General features: G+C 33.9%; 5 protein-coding genes across 8 annotated transcripts; 1 reads left to right on the top strand and 4 right to left on the bottom strand.

The window, feature by feature from the left end:
• The first annotated feature begins 2367 nt into the window (after positions 1-2367).
• LOC107638787 (uncharacterized) lies at positions 2368-7145 on the top strand. Of its 3 annotated transcripts, none has more exons than XM_021120679.2 (9): positions 2368-2453; positions 2744-2780; positions 3329-4217; positions 4782-4970; positions 5114-5205; positions 5614-5673; positions 5776-5845; positions 5953-6156; positions 6280-7145. In XM_021120679.2, exons 3-9 carry the CDS (start codon positions 3513-3515, stop codon positions 6670-6672), a joined length of 1713 nt encoding a protein of 570 aa, XP_020976338.1. In that variant the 5' UTR covers positions 2368-2453; positions 2744-2780; positions 3329-3512; the 3' UTR covers positions 6673-7145. The 3 variants fall into 3 exon arrangements, with proteins under 3 accessions (XP_020976338.1, XP_020976343.1, XP_020976337.1); XM_021120678.2 differs by having other exon boundaries at positions 2427-2639; XM_021120684.2 differs by having other exon boundaries at positions 2370-2780; positions 6353-6586.
• A 396-nt stretch (positions 7146-7541) lies between these two features.
• On the bottom strand, positions 7542-9938 carry LOC107638786 (coatomer subunit zeta-2). Its single transcript, XM_016342174.3, has 6 exons — positions 9776-9938; positions 8978-9137; positions 8604-8751; positions 8405-8482; positions 7957-8041; positions 7542-7863 (listed from the first exon to the last, which is right to left on the bottom strand). Exons 1-6 carry the CDS (start codon positions 9791-9793, stop codon positions 7804-7806), a joined length of 549 nt encoding a protein of 182 aa, XP_016197660.1. The 5' UTR covers positions 9794-9938; the 3' UTR covers positions 7542-7803.
• Positions 9939-11207: 1269 nt separating this feature from the next.
• LOC148566615 (protein FAR1-RELATED SEQUENCE 8-like) lies at positions 11208-14014 on the bottom strand. Its single transcript, XM_088483959.1, has 2 exons — positions 13744-14014; positions 11208-13303 (listed from the first exon to the last, which is right to left on the bottom strand). Exons 1-2 carry the CDS (start codon positions 13831-13833, stop codon positions 11246-11248), a joined length of 2148 nt encoding a protein of 715 aa, XP_088340085.1. The 5' UTR covers positions 13834-14014; the 3' UTR covers positions 11208-11245.
• Positions 14015-14539: 525 nt separating this feature from the next.
• Positions 14540-17706, bottom strand: LOC107635980 (protein FAR1-RELATED SEQUENCE 6). 2 transcript variants are annotated; one of them, XM_088483960.1, is made up of 2 exons: positions 17438-17706; positions 14540-16742 (listed from the first exon to the last, which is right to left on the bottom strand). In XM_088483960.1, exon 2 carries the CDS (start codon positions 16740-16742, stop codon positions 14739-14741), a length of 2004 nt encoding a protein of 667 aa, XP_088340086.1. In that variant the 5' UTR covers positions 17438-17706; the 3' UTR covers positions 14540-14738. The 2 variants fall into 2 exon arrangements, with proteins under 2 accessions (XP_088340086.1, XP_016195012.2); XM_016339526.3 differs by having other exon boundaries at positions 17472-17706.
• Positions 17707-18303: 597 nt separating this feature from the next.
• Positions 18304-21810, bottom strand: ATSEC20 (Sec20 family protein). The gene is made up of 7 exons (XM_016342173.3): positions 21209-21810; positions 21050-21119; positions 20719-20774; positions 20500-20575; positions 20265-20301; positions 18832-18946; positions 18304-18738 (listed from the first exon to the last, which is right to left on the bottom strand). Exons 1-7 carry the CDS (start codon positions 21502-21504, stop codon positions 18513-18515), a joined length of 876 nt encoding a protein of 291 aa, XP_016197659.1. The 5' UTR covers positions 21505-21810; the 3' UTR covers positions 18304-18512.
• Between the last annotated feature and the right edge of the window lie 1640 nt (positions 21811-23450).

Raw genomic sequence — 23450 nt, 5'->3', positions numbered from 1 at the left:
AATATGTTTTACTCGGTCTAATTCTGGCTTTTTCTTTATTTTCAATGGTACGACGCACAAACATACTTAGCTCCCTGTGTTGTTTAAGCATCTCTGCTCGATCTGAACAGCATGAATGTGAATGATTCAAAACAACTTTAGAAATTATTCAAAGACTAACATCCTTCAATATATGTACATAAATCCTAGCTGGACAGTTTATTCCTGCTGAGGGGTTTGTCTTTAGAGTTTGAGATACTTTGGATTTTCATTTTCTTTCTCTATTATATGTAATTAATTTATTCTTAATTTCATCTCCCTTCTGAGTGGTGTTTCTTATTTTCGTAGAAAAACTAACAAGTTTGAAATAATTTTTTGTAGAACTTTCTAACTTCTTCAAGTGTCTTGAAAGTCATCCCAATTTTTAGGACAAATTGTTCAACAACAACACACCTAAAATGCAAATGAACCGAAATATTCTCATAACAACACTATTGTGTAATAACAAATTAACCGAAAATTGTGCATTCTATAAATTCAAAAATTCCTGAATTCTATCCAAATTCAAATTCATAAACAACATTGATTTTAGCAAAGAAGAATGAAATTATTCATTATCACTTTATTCAATTGCATTTGGTTCTATTCAATTCAAAATTGTTGAAGAATAAACTGAAATATTCTCATAACAATACCGTTGTGTACTAACAAATGAACTGAAAATTGTACTTTCTATAAATTCAGAAACTCCTGCATTCTATCCAAATTTAAATTCATAAATAATACTAATTCTAGCAAAAAAGATTGAAATTATTCATTACCACTTTATTCAACTGCATTAGATTCTATTTCATTTTATTCAATTCAAAATTGTTAAAGAATGAACTGAAACATTATCATAACAATACTATTGTGTGATAACAAATGAATAAAAAATTGTGCATTCTAAAATTCAAAAATTCCTGCATTCTATCCAAATTCATTATCACTTTATTTAATTGTATTAGATTCTATTCCATTCTATTCAATTCAAAATTATTGAAGAATGGAACTAGATAAAATTAAGAATGATCCAAACCTCGTCCACTTGATTCGATTAAGAAGAATAATCCAAATCGCCCCCAACTGATTTGAACTTGAATCATTAATTGTTTTGAAACACAAAATCTAAACGATTTTAATTACACTATTCGATTTAAAAAAAACAAATGCAGATTAAAAATCTGAAGAGAAAGAGAATAAAATCCGAAAAGAACACAAGAAAATCAAAGAAAAAAAACGAAAATCTGAAGAGAAAGAGACAATAATTAGAAAAAAACACAAAGTAAACATAGAAGAATGGAATGTTATGTGAAAGAGAAATGAAGAAGAGGAGGTTTATGTGAAAAATCTGTTATAGTGGCACGTGACTCTAAATCACTTAATTGGAGTTGATTAGTAAAATCACTTGAATATAGAACATTATTGTATTTTTTTTTGGATTAAGAGAGCACCTATTCTATTCACGACTATCTTCAAACTGTCAAAAAAGAAAAAAAAAAAGGTTTAATTCAGCTAAAAATTATTTATTAGATAAATACTTATATTATTATATAGACTTTTAATATATATTTTATAATTATATTATGTGTAAATTTGTTATCAAATTAATTGTTTGGATAATAATAATAAAAAGAATTTAATTTTAATTCATTGAATGTATAAAATATTTTATACAGTAATATAATTAATGTAAAATATAATTATTTTTGCTGATGTAATATTACGTAATTAAATATACATATAAAATTATTTTACTTGTTAACGCATTAAAATTAAAGAGAAAAAACTATAATTTTTTCGAAAGACAACGAGATTCAAGGAAAAAAAATATCATTTCCGACTCTTATCTTTATTTATGTGAGACTCATTGGTCTTTTTATAATACTTTTTTCTATACTAACAGAATAAGCTTATGTGACATGTTAAACTATTGATTAAAAATTAACTAGGATTGATTTTTTTTATTAGGAATCTCATTGTCTTTGAAAATAATTATCAAATCGTTTAGTTTTTTTTTATATTTTTATATTTTTATTATTTTTAATATATTGATTAAATTTATTATATAAAATTAAAAATAACTATTAATTTTTAAATTATTTTTACTTAAGCCACCAAAAAAAATTATTTTTACTTAAAAAATTAAATAAAAAATATATTAATGATTAACTTGTTAGATAAACATGTTCCGAAAAAATCATTAAAAAAAAATAATCAATTTTACAAAATTAAATATTAAAAAAAGATATATTTTTTTTTATTAGGGAACTCATGGTCTTTCGAACAAATTATTAAGGGATCCCGAAATTAAATTATAATAAAAATCCCTGTAAAGTGTAAATTGCTGAAAATACAGATTGGTGCAACTCCTATCATCCATGGATGATGGAATCATGGAACATCCTGGACCAAGTTGTTGGTTGTTTGTTAGGGTATGAATCTGCAAATGAAATAAAATTACTAATTCGTAGCTGCTTCGATGAATCTAGCTTTAAAGTTTATGCATTAACGTAATTCATATCCATAATCACATATCAAATTAATCAAATCCCCATAAAGAGTGGAACAGAATATGGTCATTGCGCATGGCACCCTCCAAATTACAATGTGCATATGGCGTACGTTAGCAACTTAAACATCATTCTCCCTTTACGTGCGCAAGGTGCGCGTTTCTTTGCTTTCATATCAATCAACTATATTCTTAAGCTCACTTTCCTTTCAGGATTCGGAGCCACTTCGCACTTTCATCTACCTCCTTGGTACGTTCCGTTTCCATTTCTTATTTTTTTATATTTTTTATATATAATTTTTTGTTTTCGTTTTTCTTTATTGTTTATTAGATTGTTAATTCCTTGTCTTCTAGTTGCCAATTTGTTGTTTTGTTTCTATTTTTTGAAGCATGATTTGAATTGGTGCGACTTTAGAAGAACGAACGAGAAACAGTTGTTGGATGAATAGGTTGATTGATTCATTGGTCAAGCAATAGCATTACTAGTTAAAATAAATGGTTATGGTTATGCCTTTCTGGTGGAATTAAGAGATGATTTGAATTCTGATCAATAAATACACTATGCAGTATCAACAGAGATAATGTAGTTTGATATGCCGGAATCTAACTTAAAAAGTATACACCTAACCTAATCTAATGTACTATTATCTAAGCTGGAGCCTTGAAGTTCTGTTTATTCTTGTGCTTTCGCCAATAAATTCTGTTTGATAGTTCTCTAAGATAGTTAATTGCTCAATCTTTCTTTGATTTTAGAATATCCGATTGTGCTATATTTAAAACTAACACCTTTCCCTTCAGTTTGAGGATTGCAGCATTGATTTGTAAATAATCAGTGGGGTTGCTGTTGGTTGTCGAACCCATGGTTGAAATCAAAAGCTTTTCAAACAGCATGTTTTGTGTAGAAGTTTGCTCATATAAGAGTGGTTTTCAAGTAAAGGTCTATTGTAAATTCGCTACATTAGCTTCATGAAGAGCTGAGAAAATGAGTTACATGAAAGACCAACCACGTTCCTCAGTAAAACATCAAAAATCAGAAAGCAATAGCACCTATAATACTGGAGAATCCAACCCTGGAAATAACCTTTGGACAGATGGGCTTATTTGTGCTTTCGAATTTGTTCAAGGACGAAAAAAACCAATTAAACATAGGTCCCCATTGAAGATCTCAGACAAACTAAATTTGGATGTTCATCAGTGCAAGAGGTCCAGCTCTTCAGAAGGTTTAACACATGCTGCTTCTGGCAGGCCAGATAAAGATAATCTCTCACATCATTCATCTGTAAATTCCTTGAGGGACAGTTCGCTTGGTGCCTCCGATGATGACAAAGAGAGCCAGGTTTCTCAGGGTGGCCAATTTAATGCTGCAGGAAAATACGAGGGTGGTCATTGGGTACCAATTGGATGGAAAAGAATTCTGCAACTTATTCAAACAGTTCAGGTTGATGCAGACTGGGGTTATCATCAAATTGAAATCGAGGATCAAGAAGATGAAGTAACTGTAGCAGATTTGGCAGCTCCTTATTGGGAGTACCCAGCTGGGCCTATATGGTGGTGCCATGTTTGTGCAGGTCATCCCAATGTTGAGGCTTGGCTCATTAATGCTAAATGGCTACACCCTGCTGTTAGTTTAGCTTTGAGAGATGAAAGTAAACTAATAAGTGAGAAGATGAAACACCTTTTCTATGAGGTACGATGCATTTTCAGCATTCATAGCTGCTAGCAGTAATGGTGTAATTACTGGTAACCTTCTCTTGAATTACATGCACTATTATACCAAGGGCATACGAGGTTGTGTATATACAAAATGTTCAAAATGTGCCATTGACTGAACAAATAGGATGTGATTTTAGTATCCTTTTGTGAAAATCTACATGTTGTTGAGATATATCTATATATTACTACTGTATACAAAAATAAAGCATGACTAGAAAAGTTCTACAACTGAAAACAAGTATTTGGTATATGAAAGTTGCATGACATGATCTTCAAAAAGGTTACTTTTCTTCCCAAAAAGTAAGTCGTTTCCTTTTGCATATAGTTCAATATGATTTGAAATGAAATCTTATATCTTGAATTTCTTTACTTTACATTATGTTAGAGATTAACCGAGGTAGAGAGTAAATCAGGAACCCTTTCATCGTATATAATATAACATTTACAGCAAATTGACAAAATGCATGTTTCTCTCTAAAATTAAGTCCTGGACTAGCGTTTAACTCAATGTTTGATTAGAATTTACTCTTCTCTATAGGTCCCAGTCAGAGTTGCAGGAGGGCTTTTATTTGAGCTATTGGGCCAATCGGCAGGTGATCCTTTTAATGAAGAAGATGACATTCCAGTTGTCGTTAGATCTTGGCAAGCACAAAAGTTCCTATTAACTGCAATGCATATAAAAGGATCAGTGTCCCGGATAAACGTTCTCGGTATCACAGAAGTTCAGGTTATTCTTGCTAGAATTTTCCTTCACTGTGCTTCTCTCCCATGTTAATAACATTTCTTATTTAATCAAAGGGATAAATTACTGGTTCATTGTATGCATTATTTTGGAAATATGTAATTCACTCAGTGCTGCACTTTGGTTAGGAGCTTCTTTCTGCTGGAGGATATAACATGCCAAGAACAGCGCATGACATTATAGCACATCTTGCATGCCGTCTTTCTCGGTGGGATGATAGGTAACAGAACTTTCTTTGAATTATTATTTTATTTTATTTTTATATTTGTTGCAGAACATAATTGATTTGCACATATGAAGCAATACTGTGTTGGTGTCATGCATTCTATCTTTCTAGCCTTTACTATGAGATCTTCAACATAAGTTTTCCTCATTTACTTTAAATATTAAACCTATGCCATCATAACTTAGTAAAAGAACAGATAAAGTAGTCCATGTTTAGCATCTAATCAGTAAAGCCATCCTTGTTCACCTTTCTCTTTTGTATATAGTTTCTTTGTCTCAATGTTTAACTTGTGAACTTCTGCTTATGTGGGCATAATCTAATGCAGTTATTTTTCTATTACTGCATTTTATATAATCTTCAACTCATGTAATTCTGTTTAACTTTTCTTGTTTAGTTTTTCAGGTTATTCCGTAAATCTATATTTGGGGCAGCAGATGAGATTGAACTGAAGTTTATGAACAAGTACTAATACTAAAAGTTTGTTTCAGTTCCACAACTTGTCTTTACACTAAGTTGTTTATTTTATTTTTTATTTTTTATTTTTTTATTTTTTCCTTTGGCTAGGAGAAACTATGAAGATTTAAATCTTTTTAGCGTAATTTTAAATCAAGAAATCAGAAGGTTATCAAGACAGGTATGCCGATTCTCACTTAGCCTAGTTACGTCATTAGAGGACTCAAATGATTTTATGATTTGACAGTTATAGTCTGAAGAACCCTCTGACTACTGTGTTCCATGCAGGTTATCAGAGTGAAGTGGTCACTCCATGCAAGAGATGAGATTGTCTTTGAGCTTCTCCAACATTTGAAAGGAAACACAGCGAAAAGCTTATTAGAAGAAATTAAAAAGAGTACAAGGGAAATGATTGAGGAGCAAGAAGCAGTCCGTGGACGCTTGTTTACCATTCAAGATGTTATGCAGAGCAATGTGCGAGCTTGGCTGCAGGTACCAACACCTCTGAGCTTTCATTTAGGATGCTTCTAACTCTCAAGCACTGCCTAGTAACATTTTTGCACAATTTTCCACATCTTTGATATGATGATTTTTTTAATCCTCATATCTATCCAGGATAGAAGCCTTCGGGTGACCCATAATTTAGCTGTATTTGGTGGTGTCGGTGTTGTCCTTACCATCGTTACAGGGTTATTTGGGATCAATGTTGATGGAATGCCTGGGGGAGAAAACACGCCATATGCATTTGGTGTCTTCGCGGCCGTCCTTATCCTTTTAACAGCGGTGCTGATTGCGGCTGGCTTGGCGTACCTTGGCCTGAAGAAACCTATTAATGAGGGCCAGGTTGAGGTTAGGATGCTTGAGCTTCAAACATTAGTGAAGATGTTTCAACACGAAGCAGAGACTCATGCGCAAGTCCGGGGAAACAGAAATGTGTCCCGGAATAACTTGCCTCCTACTTCCAGCGAAGGTTTACATATTGATCCGGACTCTCTTCTCATACGATAGAAGATAATATGATTGCTCAAGCATGTTTTGACATTACAACAATTTAGACTTTGGAGGCGACAAGTTTTTCCAAGTCTGAAGTTGAAAAGGCATGAGTTGAAAAAGCAGTTCTTGAGCTCTAATCAGAAACTATGGCAGGATGAGAAATATGTGATTAGTTGATGACTATTTAAGGAAATACTGTCACTGTCACTGCCACATTATTCTCAAAAGGTTGAGATTCTTCCAAGAGTATAATACTATTCATAAAAACCAGATAAATAAAATTTCCATATAGATCAATTTTTTATCTTTCTGGAGAACAATGATTATCTTTTTTGTTGTTGTTTTCTTTCATTGAAGATGTAGTTAAGCGGATATGTAGAAAGTTTCTGTTATCAAACAGTGAAGGGAAGTGAAAAATACGATACTAGTGAAAATTTATACTTTCCAATTAGTCAAATAAAAATGACCCATAGCAAATTAGCATTTTTGCACTTGTTATTAGCACGTTAAAAAATATAGTTTTACTATGTCATTATTGTCATCGTAAGATCTAACTTAAACGCCAAACTTTTTTATCTAGCAACTTTTTATGTTTGGGAAAAAAAAGGGATAAAAATGTTTATAGATTGTTACTTCTTTGTCGATAATGCTACTCATCAATTATATTTTATTTTCAAATTATCCTTATTATGAAAATTTTATTCAATCACTATGGGAATAAAAAATAATTAGAATGAAGAGTAAATTAGAAAAACTACATACATAAAGTATATCTATAAAACTTTTTACTACCAAATATAACCAACTCTAATGAGTTAGAACTAGTATAAACTACAAAATTCATTTAAACGAGATATTCACAAAAATATGCCAACAAGAAGAACTTGTTCCAGCAAGTAGAGCTGGTTATATGAAATGTCCTTTCATAGATGTAATGGGTAGGTAAATAAACAAATGTCACATGAATATAAGTGTTTAAAAAGAAGAAGAAAAAAAAAATAGAACTATATTCTCATGCAAAAGTAACTTTTCACAGCTGAAGCGTCATCATCATCCAGGTTCAGAATACAATAACAAGTGAGATTCTTATAAACGTTTCTAAGAGACCAACAGACATGTTTCCTCCATTGCGAAAAACCATATGGATCATTTAAGTAGGGATCTTGTAAAATGCTCCCTTGCTGTGGCAAATGCTTGAGTTAGTGTCTGCAACAGAATGAATATCAGTTAAATAAAGATTGAATTTCATTTCAATGATCAATATTCTATTCTGGTAGTAAAATGAAATGTGAATGGTACCTGTTCAGACAGAGGAGCAGCAGAATCTATACTATTACTTGCAACTTTCCCAGCAATAACATTTGGATCAGTCTCAAGAATGATGCTGCACAAGTCATTAACACAACAATTGAGTGAATCATATTTAGCACTTAAATCTAGTGGTATATAAAATTAATATAAGCTCAATACATGAGTACATGACAAACTATTAGTGTATAGAATTGAAAAGTATCATGACAAACTATGCAAGTTCCAAATTGTGGTATTTATGTTCCTTCCTAGCAGGATAACACTTGAAATATGGTTTTCGAATTTATGACTAAAGGAATCACCATTGCAATTATTAACTGCATATGAGAATTTTACTCTCTGGTATCATATGGCACTTTTAGTCTGTAGTTTGGAAGGGAAATCTTAACAACAAACAATCGAAAAGATATAACTATCATGGAAAACGCAAGCCTACCCGCCATCCACAATTTCATCAATGCACAATAGGATGAGATCCAAGTTTTCAAGTGCTTCCCTCTTGTCCACATTGCCTCTGAAGGAGAAAAGGAGGAAACCCAGTAAAATCAAGGACTGGTATGCAAATAATGATAATCTCTAGTGCCGTTAGGCGTGTATGTACATGATAGATTACTATTTAAGTATAAGAAAGCAACCTGAGCAGAGTGCCAACGGAATCAAAAAAAGCTGTAAGGACTGTGGCTAAGATAAGCTCATTTTCGTCATCTCCTCCAGTAACAAAGAAGTGAAGGTCTTGAACAAATTTGTAAACAACAATGTAATTCTCGAACATTGCTATCTCAGCTGTCAAATGGGAAAACCAATAATGAAAACAAAAGTGAGTTCAATACATCTAGAAAATGATGTCACATACAGAGTAGCAATTAGAAATCCGTTTCGAATCACAGGAAGATTTTAACAAAACATGAAAGGTTATTGATCCTAGAATATGGTATATGACAAAATCATTTGTGATACCCCAGAACATTAAAGAAATGCCGCGATTCTTGTGAAGGAATCAATCACTCACCCTCAGTGCGAGCATTGGTCTTCTGAGTCTTGGTGAATACAACTCTCTCGAAAGCTTCCTTTGCAGCATTTGTTGGCCAGTCATCTGAGAAATATTTGACCGCTACACGCTTCCCATCGGAATCCAGAAGAAGGATGTTCTTCACAGAAGGGCAGGCCTCCTAACAAAGAGCACACATTACAGAACCAGAATTCAGAACTTCCCTTACAGAAGAAAATAACCATCTCAAATTTTACAGCATTCATAGTTGTTTTTGTTTTCTTTATAATCAGAACCTAGAACTTTGCTTTCAAGGAGCCGAAAACACCTGATCCAAACTATAAATTAAATCTATGTTTTTTTTTTCTTTTGGAGACCAAATTGACAAGGTTCTTGAGTCTAAGATAAATCGTATAATCTTTCATGCTTTGATAACATCATGGAGCAGAAGCACGATGAACATCACTTACAATGCAAGCAATAAAACTTCCCAAAAAATGAAAAAAAAAAAATATGCAGCTAATAGAACGAAATCAAAATTAAAACACCCCCATCCCCGTTCTCCCCATACACACACACAGCAAGAACACCAACATAAAAAACGATTTCTCGCGGATTGTAAGATGAAAAATGAATCTAATTGTAGGTGAAATTAGATGTGTGTAATTGTGATCAGAATGTGAAGCGAGACAGAGAACAATGGAAGCAAATGGAATTCATGCAAAATGCAAGCGATGAGATCTGAATTGCTACCAAGGGGAAAAAAACTGAAATTAAACTGAATTGAAATCGAATTGAGTTGAGAGGGAGAGAGATTACAGAGTAAGGAGCAGACATGGTTGAATGGTAGGTGAAGAGAGAGAGAGAGAGAGAGAAGAAAAGACGGAGCTTTGTATTCTTCGTTGAGGTGTGTTAGTGTCAACTGTAGTTTCCTCTCGTTCTTCTCAGCTTCCTTCGTTTCTTTCAAGTTTCAACTTTTTCTAACACTCCAATAGTAATATATTGTAATAATACTAATTAATTGTGCCAAAATAAATAAAATTAAAAAATGAAAATTTTGCAAGGAAATAATTTTTTGACAAAAAAATTATATATAAACTAAAAAATTAATTATAAAATTAGTGCTTATATATGTATATTCACACGCGTAATTTCAATCTTCAACATTTTTACATTCTCAACAAACAAAAATTTATCTACCAGATTTCTCATTTTGAATTTCTATTGATTAATAATATTAAATATTTTATTTTTTTAATTTTTCACGATATCTCTTAAATCTCGACTTGACAGGTCAAAGATGAGCTCTATTTAAAAATTTATCGCTGGCCAATAGGTTGCCCACAAGGCGGAATTCGAATAGTACTAAATATTTTATTCTTTCTTTTAAACAAATTACTCCATTTATTTTTTGAAACATTTCACTGAATATATTATTAATTCCTCAAAAAATATTAGCATATTCCTATATATAACAAAGGTTTCCTTTGATAGATAATAATATCAGAAACGTTTATAACCTCCGAAGATCATAAAATGGTTTTAAATAATGTTATATTCTTTTAACAAAGTTGAAAGTTCATTTTGATTTTTTTTTTTTCATTATTTAATTTGTAGGAATTACAAAATTTCAAGGACAACAGTAACTTTACGGGGGTAGTAGTGTGAGAAATGTTTTCTCATATCTCAACTTAACCTTATAATTTCAAGGAATTGTCCAAATCTTAAATCTATACGTATCCACTAATTGTTGCTGTAGTTGCAGGAAGAAATTGCATACTGCAAGTTTTTTTTATGTGGGTGGACAAGGTTTTTTACACCGTTGACCACAGTGGTGTTGAAAGACATGAAATCATTGGGGTTGCTAGTTTGCTACTCAATATTAACTTATTAAGTGATGTAAAAGAGAAGCTTAAACTTTTGTAGATAAAAAGGCAACAAGTGCAACAGAAAATAAATGGGTTGGAATAAACTTGAAAAATCTAAATGCACTTTTAGAAGGAGGTTGATATTGGTTCAGAAGTATCACTTTATCAAAAACAAAAATGCGATATGCACACAAAAAAATCAGACAAATTAACAGATCCATGAGCAGCAGCTGTTGTTATCTTTTGCCGAAATTGACATGCAACTGTCTGGCTAGACTAGGCTACCGGAAACACATTCCACAAAGTCGCATAATTTTCGCAAACTTTGCCTGAACACAACTAAAGAACCATCTGTGTGTGTAATTGAAGAAATGGATAACAAATTATGCACAACATTTGATATGTATTATTCTTGATTAAATTACTCAATTTTATCTGATACAAGGCGAATCTTATTCAAAGACTCTTTAAAAGCCTGCCAAGAAACCATATAATGAGCTTGGGATATCATCCCTTCTTCAACAACTTGCATCGCCCGTTTGTACAAATGATCAAAACACTGAACTGGGTTGGTGATATCAACATTATAAGAGGTAAGGTGAGGTACATACAATCGTTTAAAATCCTTCCTCCATCTCGGCAAAACATATTGACAAGGAATTTCCTCCACGCCATTATAATCGAGGATAGACAAGGCATGTCTGCACAAATAGCCTTTGAAGTTAAAGCAACAACAACTGCAGCGCACTTCTGCTCCGGTTTTATCATATGTGACTTCCACATGCCCTGCATCTTGGACAAGTTCCTCGCCTTGGCGTACCTTAACCATGTATGTCACTGAAGATCCATTTGTTTGACTTTCTGTGATGCCAAAACAAGAGGACATCATCACAATCTCCTCCTGGACCTTCCTGAACATTGCATTTGTGTACAATTTGGACAGTTGCAACTCATAGTAGTACCTTGTTCTCAGTGAAGGACTAGAATCTCGCGACTTGAAATCATCAATAGCTTCAGTTTTTCTCTTTTGCTCCATAACTAGTTCATAAATCTCAAAAAATTCTTTCAAGGAAGTTTGCTGATGCACATGACCCTTAAAAAAAGGTACCACGGACTCACCTTTTTCTTGATCAGAAATTCCAGCAAAAAACGTGTCCTTGGTGTAAGCAGGAGCCCAGTGCTCACGTTCACCATACAAGGATTGAAGCTTTTCATGATTTCTTAATCCAAAATGCTGGGTAAGTTCATCCCAAGCCCTTTCAAACTCATCGATTGTCTTAGTTTCATATATCACTCTAGACAATGCCATCTGAATTGCCTCGTATTCCTGAAACTGTACCAAACATCCGAGAATACTCTGCATGACTTGTGATAGACAAATTCTGTGGTGAGCTCTCGGGAAAACCTCCGCTATTGCACTTTGCATGGCCTTGTTGCACTGGTTTGTAACAACAGTTTGAGGAGGACGGCCGGACATACATGTAAGCCACGCCCTAAAAAACCAATTATATGTTTCAAATGTCTCATCTGCAAGCAGACCACATCCAAGCAAAATAGACTGCCCATGGTGATTAACACCGACAAATGAAACAAGTGGAATCTCATAATTGTTTGACAAACATGTCGAGTCAAATGCAACCACATCACCAAAATAACTATATGCAGCTCTAGATCTAGAATCAATCCAAAAAATGTTCCGCAGTTGTCCATCATCATTCAAGTCCATAACATAGAAGAAATTGGGATTTATGAGTTGACATTTGCAGAAGTAGTTTGAAACAAGTTCTGTATCACCTTTCCTAAGTTTCAAATGCCTAGAAAAATTAAGGTTGGTGCTAGTTCCTCCTTCATTAGAATTTGGACTTCCATAACCCGATGCATCCCCAACAGGCATTCGATATAGCTTGATTGTTCGTACTTCAACATCTAGAGTTGGCTCGAGTTTTCTTTTCGACCCACCGTCTGTCCTCTTATGTGATTTCGAGTTTTGTGCTCTCTCAGGATCAAATGAATGGTTGTGCTCAAGCTTGACTTCATCCACCCTCCATCTGTTAGATTCCACTGATCGCAACCTAATCATCGCCAGACAACCTGTTCTTGTTTCTTTCCTGTGGCTATTTGCTTCCTTAAGTGTTTTAAAGCCCTCACAGTTGCAGCACAACACAGCACCGCGCTTCTCTTTGCTGTTACGTCTGGTCCATGACGACTTAACCCGAATAGCAAATCCAATCTCCTTAGCATAGCTATTATAATAGTTGTAAGCATCATCATAAGTATCAAACTCCATACCCACAACCGGCGGAGGGTAGCCTTTCCCTTGAGATTCTCCAGCATAACCATCAACCACTGTTGTTTCATCCCTCCCATTCTCATGTTCACTTCCATCAATCTCAAATAACTGATCGCAGCCATTCACAAGAATGTTTTGCTCATCCGCAACCTCAAGCAGCTGATCACTGTTTGGAGATCCATCATCTATCTGGAAAAAGCAGACATAATTATATAAACTGTCAAATTCAAAACAAGATATACCAAACTTTAGTATCCATTCAAATTGAGAACATCATAGAGAGCCAAGCTGGATATCCAGAAACCCTAAAATCTCCATGAACACACAAGAATTTTTCATACACAAAAGCATGATCTATTTAATGATCCATAATCCACTAATAAATGTGATTCCAAAGCTACCAGCAGAAATCTGAAGGCATGGGAACGAAAACGAGGATCGATTCATCATTCTCTTTTACTTTTCAACAGTGAAAACAAGACAGTTAATTGAGCTAAGTAGGAAGTAGCTAACAAGAAATTCCCCCCAAAACGAGCACAAACCCTTCCTTTACTTCTAAGACTAATAATAATAATAAACGAGAAAAAGAAAAGGGCAAAGTGAAATGGAAGATAGAGTTAGTTAGTTACCGTGGTGAGGGAGAAGGATTTATCGTTGGTAGAAGGAGAACACACCCTAACCGTATTCTCGTTAAGGTCGTTGTTGTTGTTGATGGACATGCTGCTTCTAACAACTTGTCATGCCCTCTCTTTTCTCTCGTCTCTTGTTATGCTAAAAAGTAAAAACTGCTTGCTTCGTCTTTCGCCTAATTACAATTTTGCCCCTCTCTTCGACTTTGCTCCTGGAGGCTGAATCACAATGCAAATAAGCAATGCAGTAAAATAAAGGTTCTAACAACACACCGGTACTAATCTACCCAAATGTTATTTATATATTTATAAGTATCTTACGTTAACTTAAGATTTGGGAAAGGGTCACACGCAAAAAAATATGTAATATACACAATTTAATCTAATAATTATATCAACGGCTGTTTTTACGGTTTGAACTCATAATTTTAAAGTCATACGAAAACAACTTAATCATTTGATATATTTAATTAAATTATTTAATAGAATATGTAATAATATCTTAGATGATAGCTTGATATAAAGACATTATTGTGTGAGTAACCAAACTGGCAAACTTACAAAAAAGAAAAACACATGGAAATCTAATATTTAAAATATTTTCTGTATATTTGGTGCATTTTATTGAAGGACCAAAATGATCGATGGTTTATACTTGGCAACTTTGAATGCTTGTGACATGCAACAGGGGGGAAACTAAGGTCTAATGATTTTAGGAGTTTGATTCACTTTACAAAACCATACAATATGTCACCATGTAAAGAAAAAAAAAATGCTGAAATCTACCCAAAAACAATAAAATAAAATAAAAATTAGATTGATCAGGATATTGCAGAAAATTACATGAGAAAGTTACATCGGGTTTGACCCAAAAATCATCTTAATCTTAGCTATACACAACTCTCTAGATCCAAGTTAAACAATTCTAAGCAGGTAGAAATATACAAGTTAACATACATAACTCTAATTGAAAAAGGTGGGTTGGAACTAGGAAGTTATATCTGCCTATATTCTACATCATGAACCTTATTTAGTGATTCTTCAATAGCATGCAAAGCTACATTGTAATGGTCCACAGAAACTGTCCCTTCCTCAACAACTTGCAAGGCACTTCTAAATAACTGATTAGACCATTGAGAATGGTCAATATCATCAGGAACACCAGTGTTATGATCAGGAATATGAAGGCGCTTGTAATCTTTCTTCCACCTTGAAAGAATGTATCTGGAAGGTATCTCCTCCACCCCATTGAAATTTAGCACACACAATGCGTGCCGGCATAAATATCCATAAAAATTAAAGCAACTACAGATGCAGCGAACTTCGCCTGCTGTCCTACTGTACAGAACTTCAAAGTCCCTAATCTCACGCCGATTTCCTTCACACAAGACACGCTCCTTGACCAAGAAAATTATGACCGGACCATCCACGTGTAACTGTGTTGTTCCGAAACAAGAGTACATTTCTTCCACCTCAAATTGGAACTTCAAGAACATTTGCCTAGTGTACATTCTAGAGAGCTGCAATTCAAAAGAACATCTAGTTTTCAGCAAGGGGGTTGAGCTTCTTGATTCTATGTCTGCAAGAGCCTCTTCCTTGTGCTTCTTGTGGAGAGCTAGTTCATACTTATCAAGAAACTCCTTTAAAGGAGTCTGTTTGTGCACAAATCTATCAAAAAATGGAGTAAAGCTTTCACCAGGTCGTGTTGCAGACATTCCGGCAAAAAATGTATCCTTCACATATACCGGTGCCCAACAATTCCGATCTTCGTATAGAGAACGAAGCCATTCGTGATCACCAACTCCAAAACGTTGAACCATGAATGCCCATGCTGATTCAAATTCATTCATTTTCAATGTCTCATAAATTGCTTTAATCAGTTCTTTCCTAATCATATCATAGTTGCGCAACCCTCCCAATTTTTCTGGTACTTTTTTCATGATTAATGGCAAACCAAAACGGTGGAGAGATTGGGGAAAAACTTCTGCAATGGCACTTTGCAAAACCTTGCACTTATCAGTGATAATAGTTTGGGGAGAACAACCAGACAGAGATGTAATCCATGCTCTGAACAACCATACATAAGATTCTATTGTTTCACCTGCAAGTAGACCACAACCAAGTAACACTGATTGCCCGTGATGATTTATTCCAACAAAAGCCACGAGAGGGATTTCATATTTGCTTGACAAATAAGTGTTGTCAAAGTAAATAACATCACCAAAATAACCACATGCAGCCCTGGACCTAGAATCCGCCCAAAATGCATTCCTCAAATGCCCTTCATCATTGAAATCCATCAAGTAAAAGAAGTTAGGATTAGTCAATTGCATACGACACAGGTAATTATAAATGGCTTGTGTGTCACCCCTTTTAAGGTTCAACCTATTAGAAAATTCCGACAAAGTTCTGTCTTCTCTAGCATTTGAGATTGCACTAGAATTACCTCCTGCATCTATCACAAGTGCACGGTATAACTTAACCGTGTGCACTTCAGCATTTGAACTCGGCAATGACTTCTTTTTGGTTCCAGTTCCCATCTTCTTAACTGATTTGTGTATCTTAGAACCTAACATGTGGTTGTGTTCAAGTGTGACCTCGAGTATCCTCCACCTCTGAGAGTCCATCAACCTCATCCTTATCATTGCAGGACAACCAGTTCTTGTTTCTTTCCTCATGTGGTTAACATCCTTTATTCTTTTGAAACCCTGACTGCTACAGCAAAGCACCGCACCATATTTTTCTCTGCTGTTTCGCTTGAACCATGAATTCTTCACCCTTACACGAAATCCGACTTCCTTGGCATAGCAGATATAATAATTGTAAGCATCATCATAAGACTCAAACTCCATTCCGACAGCAGGTGTGACGAACTCCTTTCTTCCTTCAGAAAAGCCATTTTGACAATCCAACTCAACTAGTGAACCGTCTTCTTCTTTCTGAGCCTCAATGCATTCACCCTCTGGCAATTGTTCACAGCAAAAGGAGGTCTCTTCCATCTAACACATTGTCAAACAAAATCAATAAGCTAACAAACTTAATCAACAATACAGGATTACTAGATTCTCTGACATCAAAAGCGCATTCAATCGTACACTGCAATGCTTAAAGCTGTTAAGCAACATTTCATCCCATGCAAGGAAGCCCAATATCCATTTAATTTCTCATAGTGACAAAGTTTGTTAGTAAAGTGAAAAAACACAAATTGACTAAGATTGTAGCCCAAGCATCTTTAAGAGATATTTCATTTCTTCCGGTTCAGGCCAATGAGCATGCAACTTAACCAGCACTGGCTCGAATCTCTTAGCTCGGGATGTGATGAAGATGTTGGAGGTTTGATCTTTATCTAGGCTACCTAATACCTTATCCAAGTTCTTGCACCTTGAAATATACGAAAAGGTCAAAAAGCCAAAGTAAACCTAAACCCTAAACCATGAGCAGAATACATGTATTTTCTCAGGTTTACTTAAAACTGATACTAATTGCTAGTAATGATATAAGCTGAAGCATCTAAGCTAGCAAGAAATCAAAAGGGTCCAAGATAGCACATATTGAACATTAGATATCAAACATAATATAATCACATTCAACGTCGAATTAAGGGTGAGCAAAGTAAGTGGGATGAAAAATCAAATTGGGAAATGGGCATATATGTTCAATATTGAAGCAACCAAAGCACGGGAAAACGAAAAACCTAAGAAAAAGGAAGAATTGGGGAAAGAGAGTACGGAGTTGAGAACTGCAGCACATGTGGTGGTGTTGCTATTGTGGTCACCGACTTCTGCCATCATCTGTGTGTTCTCTGTCTCTGTCTATGGCCACAGCACACCACAGACTTTCCTTCTTGCCTCATCCACTTCACATAGCCTCGTCCCCCCTCTTCTCTCTGCTTTGCGGTCCCAAACTCCCACACAGTTAAAAATAAGAAAGAAAGAAGGAGATATGTTAAAAGTTGAATAGATTAATTTTCAATCCCCTTACATCTACGCAGTTTATAATAAATAATTTTTTTACCAATATTTTTTAACAATAAAATACCGGTATTTTTTTACATTATTTTATTTTATTAATTAAAAAATAATTTAAATATATAATTAATTAGTAATAACCATATTTTTATACAGATGTCAATTGTGTTTGATGTATGAATAATATTTTTTATTAATTTTAACACATTATTTCTACTTTATTACCTACAATTACTAATACTATGCTTTCTTTCCATTTTTTTATTATTTAATTAATTGGTATTTAATCAACTACTAGAAACTTTATTATGAAATTGAGCTTATTTTGCAATAAAATATTGCAAAATGTGAAGCTTTTTTTATTGCAATAAGGTGTTACAAAATGCTATGTTCACAACTCCTTTTATATTTACATAGTCTGGAAACAATGAAAATTTTTATTTATTTAAATAAAAAATCACTACTAGGCCGTGTTTGATGATGTTAGATTCACTAGTTATCATAAGACGACCATATACTATACCTTAGTTTAATCTCCTATGTGGTAAAGTCTCGATTGAGATTTAAAATTTTAAATATAAGCTCTCAAACATTTTAAAAACTGGTTAACTGTTTTCTTATTTCTCCAACAATCTATACATACTTTCACACTTTTGACAAGTTTCTCATGCTGAAAGGCCTCTAGACTCTAACATGAACAAAAGGAATTATATTAAGATAAACGTTAAAGCTTCCTAGTTAACATCAGAAATGCATATTCTAACAAGCCTGGACAACATGCTATTGCTCCTTAGAAATGCATCAAAGTTCATCGTGTATTCTTTGATCTATAGGAGCCTCCATATTACGAACATGATTAATATTTATTTTATCAACAATATCTTGTGGTCTAAGTTCCGCCTTCCCGGCCATACCAGCCTTTATGGCTTCAGTAACCTTTCTCTGCAACGTCAGCAGTCCAATCCGCTTGGAAACAACATAAAGAACGGCAAGGGAGAATAATAAAAAGCCAACCGCCATTATAATCCTGTGAAAAGCACAAGGTAATCCATCAGGATCAAAGAAGACTAAACGAAGCCAATGGAGTATACAATCCATTTTCCCTTTTTTATTTCCATACCTGTCCAAAACATCTTGACGTTGCATTGTGGAGAGCAAATTCCGTGTTCTCATCAACAGGGAGCGGTGCCCTTTATATTCACTTTCAGCCTTTCTCAATACTCCAGTTGATTCATCTATATATCGAAACAATTTTGCAAAACAAATTTCCAGAACAGAGTTATTCACACTGCTCATGATCATATTTCTCAAAACAGTATGGTCACTTCAATTCATCAAGTTATAACAAATATCATTCAATTGAAATTCTAACAAGCATTTGAGTTAGAACAGCATCTTTAAAGGATACCTCAAAGGAGATGAAAGACAGAAAAACCAACAGATATTATAATGCATATAGTCATACTCCTATTAGAGAGAAGAGAGCTGCGATGTAATATGTGACTTATGTATATGAGAAGCTCAAGCTAATTCAGAACTGTAAAACAAAGTTATTGATATTTGGTAGAGTCAAAATTAAAGGGACTTGGTTAAATAGTGCTCAAAACTGATGCAAGAAATTGACACAAATTTGAAAATTTTGTAACCAGATATGTTAGCCTAGCACCTTGTTTTCTAACATGACTTTAAAGGCCAGAGGTGAATATGCAAATCTGTGAAGTTACTGACCTTATTGGAACCATATTAAGATATCCTCAAGCATCATATGATTCGTATGTTTGAATTGGGTGGGTGGCATAGAAAGTAAGAGGAATATGAAAGAAAGTAAAGGTTATTAACACAGTTAAGTAACACGCAAATTTCCTCCCCAGCTTCCATTTCGAGTTACTCAAAATTTGGGTTTATACACTCAACCTCTACTGTTTTCTCTTAAACATCTATACAAGATATAGACAACCATCGTATTCCTTCATTCTAACTCCTTACCTACTAACCCTGAATACCTTTCCCTTTACTTTCTTCTTCACTCTCACATAAAGCCTATCAGTTAAATAAATGTTTAATATCACCAGGAAAGTAAATCTGGCAACAGTTCTCTTCCAACATATCAAAATTTATAATGACAATATGAACTTAAACTTCAGAAAACTCCAACTGCACCCCCGCATTTTGAAATACAGTCACAGAAAATTTAAATCAATTCTGACACAATTACTTGTTAAACTTTCTAGGAAATTTATATAACCTTAACTAGTTCAACACAATTTAATGTACATAGGTAGGATAGGCAACCTAGATGTTTCCAGGATTTCTTCATGTTTAACGAAACCTTCATATGTACTTATGCTAGATCTTACTTGGTTTGTGTTAAATTATTTAGCCAATTTAAAATCATTTTATGCATTTTTCTCCCCTTTGTTTTCATATGCTTCCCAGTTCTCATATTCACCACTTGATGGGAAAAAGAAAGAGCATAAACATAAAGTTGAACTATAAAAACCATGGGCGAAAAATATCAACAGTCAGCTCAAGAGGGAGGTAAATGTTACCCACCAAGAGTCATTAGTGTGCTTGTGCTTCTTTCAACTTCCTACATGAAGACAAGAACATAAATGGTATTTTAATTGTTTATCAATCAATCATACAAGTACCACATTCATGAATAGTTGAATACGCAAAGAACAATGACAGAATAAGATAATGACCAAGAAACATTATAGTACAACTAGGGAGCTAAAAAAAAAAAGTAAATCTACGTCTACAAAATTATGTTGCCTTAGCTACTAACCTGAGCCATCAATTGACGAGTTCGACGAAGGCTCTCAGTGATGCTCTCTGCAGCAGATGTCATTCCAGCTTTTGTCCTGGAAGAAAATCAGGTATTTAGAACTATAATACATAATCCCAGCAACTTGCAAACTGAACTTCCAACGAGATGGCATCGAATGATAAATAAAAACAAGAAAAGCATAATTGACCGCAGCTAATGATAGCAACATAGACATACTGTAAGTTGCGTCTTCGAGCCGTGGACTCCTCTCCCCCACCTAGAAGCAGTGCTCTCTACATCATATGAAACCAGAAGCCCTCACATTACATTCCAAATAATCAAATAGCAAAACACACACACACATGCAATTTCCAAAATGCAGAACATCACACTATATAATTAAATAATTAAACACGCACTATATAATTGAATAATTAAATAAATAATATCTTCAATTCATCACAAAGTCAACATTCTCCAAACATCGCTTCATTTGAGTAGCAAAAACAGTGTAACAATAGAAAAAATTGAAAACAAAAGAAAGAAAGAAAAAAGGTAAACATATTACCTCCTCCTGAGCAGCTTTCCGCATATTAGCCTTTGCTTGCATATTTGCATTCCTCAGATTCAATCGCAAACTGGAAAACAAAAAATTGCAAGCAACTTATTGGAATTCAACGCATAAATCAAACAAAAACAAATCCACACAGAGAGTGCGCGAGTGTACGTTTGAATGAGGGTTTTCCATGATTCAAGCGAATTGCGAGCAGATTGGACCTCTGAATCAGTTGGCAACTGCGGAGCGAGGAGATCGAGCTTGAAGATCAAAGAAGAAAGTAGAGCCAAACCATCCTGAGCAATGGCGTTCAATCTGGGAAGCGAGTTCTGCTCTTGGTCGTTGGGCCTGCCAGATCGGCCGTACTGTGCGATCTCGGTGATGTGCTCTTGCGTCTTCCTGCAAGTCTCGTCCCATTCCTTCTTCACCTTCTCCACCTCTTCCGTAACCTTATCCATGGCCTGCATTTTTAGTTGCTGAAAATCTCGCAAACTATCATGCAATTGAATTCCTTCTGAAATTGGGTTCCGATTCCTTCAAAATCCAAGAAATTTTGGATTTAAAAAGTGATATTACCAAATTGCCGAAGAGATCCTTCCTTCGCCTCCACCGGCGGTTTCGCTGCGACGCCGCCAAATGAATCCTATCCTAGTCGGAGCTCGGAGGCCTGTGGACCAGTGTTCTTGGGTGGTTTTATTAGTTGTGTGGTTCTGTATGCGTTTCTCTCTCTGGGCTTTATTGTACATAGTATCAAATGTAATACCCAAAAAATTATTCTAAAATTATATGTCTTTAATATTTAATCTTTAAGTTTCATTTACCAAAAGTCAAATTGGATTGGTGAGATGCTTTCATTCGTTCCAATGATGCACGGACACTGACACGGACACGGGACGCGACACGACACGACACGGGACACGTCGACACGCAAATTTGAAAATCTTACATGACACGGGGACACACATACATATAAAATATAAAGTATTTTTTAGATAAATCGTAATGGCATTTTAATATTTTATTGATATTAAAATATAAATTAATTTTTTAAATTATTTTTAATGTCTTATTTTAATTATATCAAGTATTTAAAATATTTTTTGTTTTAATAAATAATAATATATACTATATCTAAATTTATTTTAAGAATATATATTAAGAATAAGACGGACACGCTGACACGTGATGGTATTTAGGTGTGTCAAAGTGTGTCCAGAGAAGAATTTTTTATTGTTTATTGAGACACGGTTTGGACACAGCAGACACGCGTGTCAGACGAGTGTCGGTAAGTGTCGTGTCCGAAATGTGTCCGACACGCAGACACGGTAACTCAGCAAAGTGTCCTGCTTCGTAGATTCGTTCATTAATAAATGTTGAGAGTATATATAATAATTTATAATTTATTGGCTAACAAATTAATCAAATTAAAAAATACTATAGATAATTAAAAAAGTTTATCAAAAACTAAAATATTTAATCTTTACCAAATTTTAATCATTAAGTTAATTTTAAAATTTTTATTTTGTAAATAAATTTTTATTTAATATTTTTATACTTTTATTAGATAATAATCGAAATTAATTTGTCTAAATATTTTAACAGAATATTATGTGAAATTGATTTATCTAATAAAATATTATATCGGTGATTATTTTGATAATTAAATTTTGTTAGCAAATAAAATATCTATCTAAGTTTTTTTCAAAAGTTCTTTTTGGAGTATTATTTTATAATATATGATGATGTGATGATAATAATAATATTTTTTTACTCAAAAATAAGTATTAATTGATATGAATAGTAATATATAGATAATTTTTTGGGCCAACAAAAAATTTAAAAATGATACAAATTTGAATTATAAACATCATTCAAGAGTCTAATTACGATAGAAAAAGAATAAAGAAAATAAAATGAGTAGTTGGGGGAAAAAAATTTTTTTTCCTAAAACCAAGGGCACAATCTTTTCCCACAAATAAGGCACTAACACCCATTAGAACAATTCCTTTCGCTTATCTTTATAACAATGTATAAATAACGTTTTAGTAAATTATTATTACAGAAAACTCTGCATACAAGTCATTAGTACTTATATGCTTTACAAGTTTATTAAGGAATAAACCTAAAAAATACGCTGCTACACATACGTCCAATACACGCGTTATATAAAGATCCCGCGTATATATAACTACCAAATTTAAAAGATTTGTTTCCTTCTTCGTTCTCCTTATTTTTAGATTTGCTCGTTCTTCTTCTCGCGCGTCTTCCCTCCTTCTTCCCGATCGTTCTTTTCCCCTCCTTTCTCACTGGTATGTTCTTCGTCATTTACGTTAGTTCCTCTCTCTGTAACTCCAGCTTCGTTTTCTATTTGATTTGTTGTTTTCTGAAATCAAAGTTTGAACTCGTTTTGAAG

This window comes from Arachis ipaensis, chromosome B4 (genome assembly GCF_059453495.1).
Source record: "Arachis ipaensis isolate K30076 ecotype BB chromosome B4, ASM5945349v1, whole genome shotgun sequence".
Taxonomy (NCBI): Eukaryota; Viridiplantae; Streptophyta; class Magnoliopsida; order Fabales; family Fabaceae; genus Arachis; species Arachis ipaensis.
The sequence above is the reverse complement of the archived record's forward strand: the minus strand, read 5'-3'. Positions and strand labels throughout refer to the sequence as shown.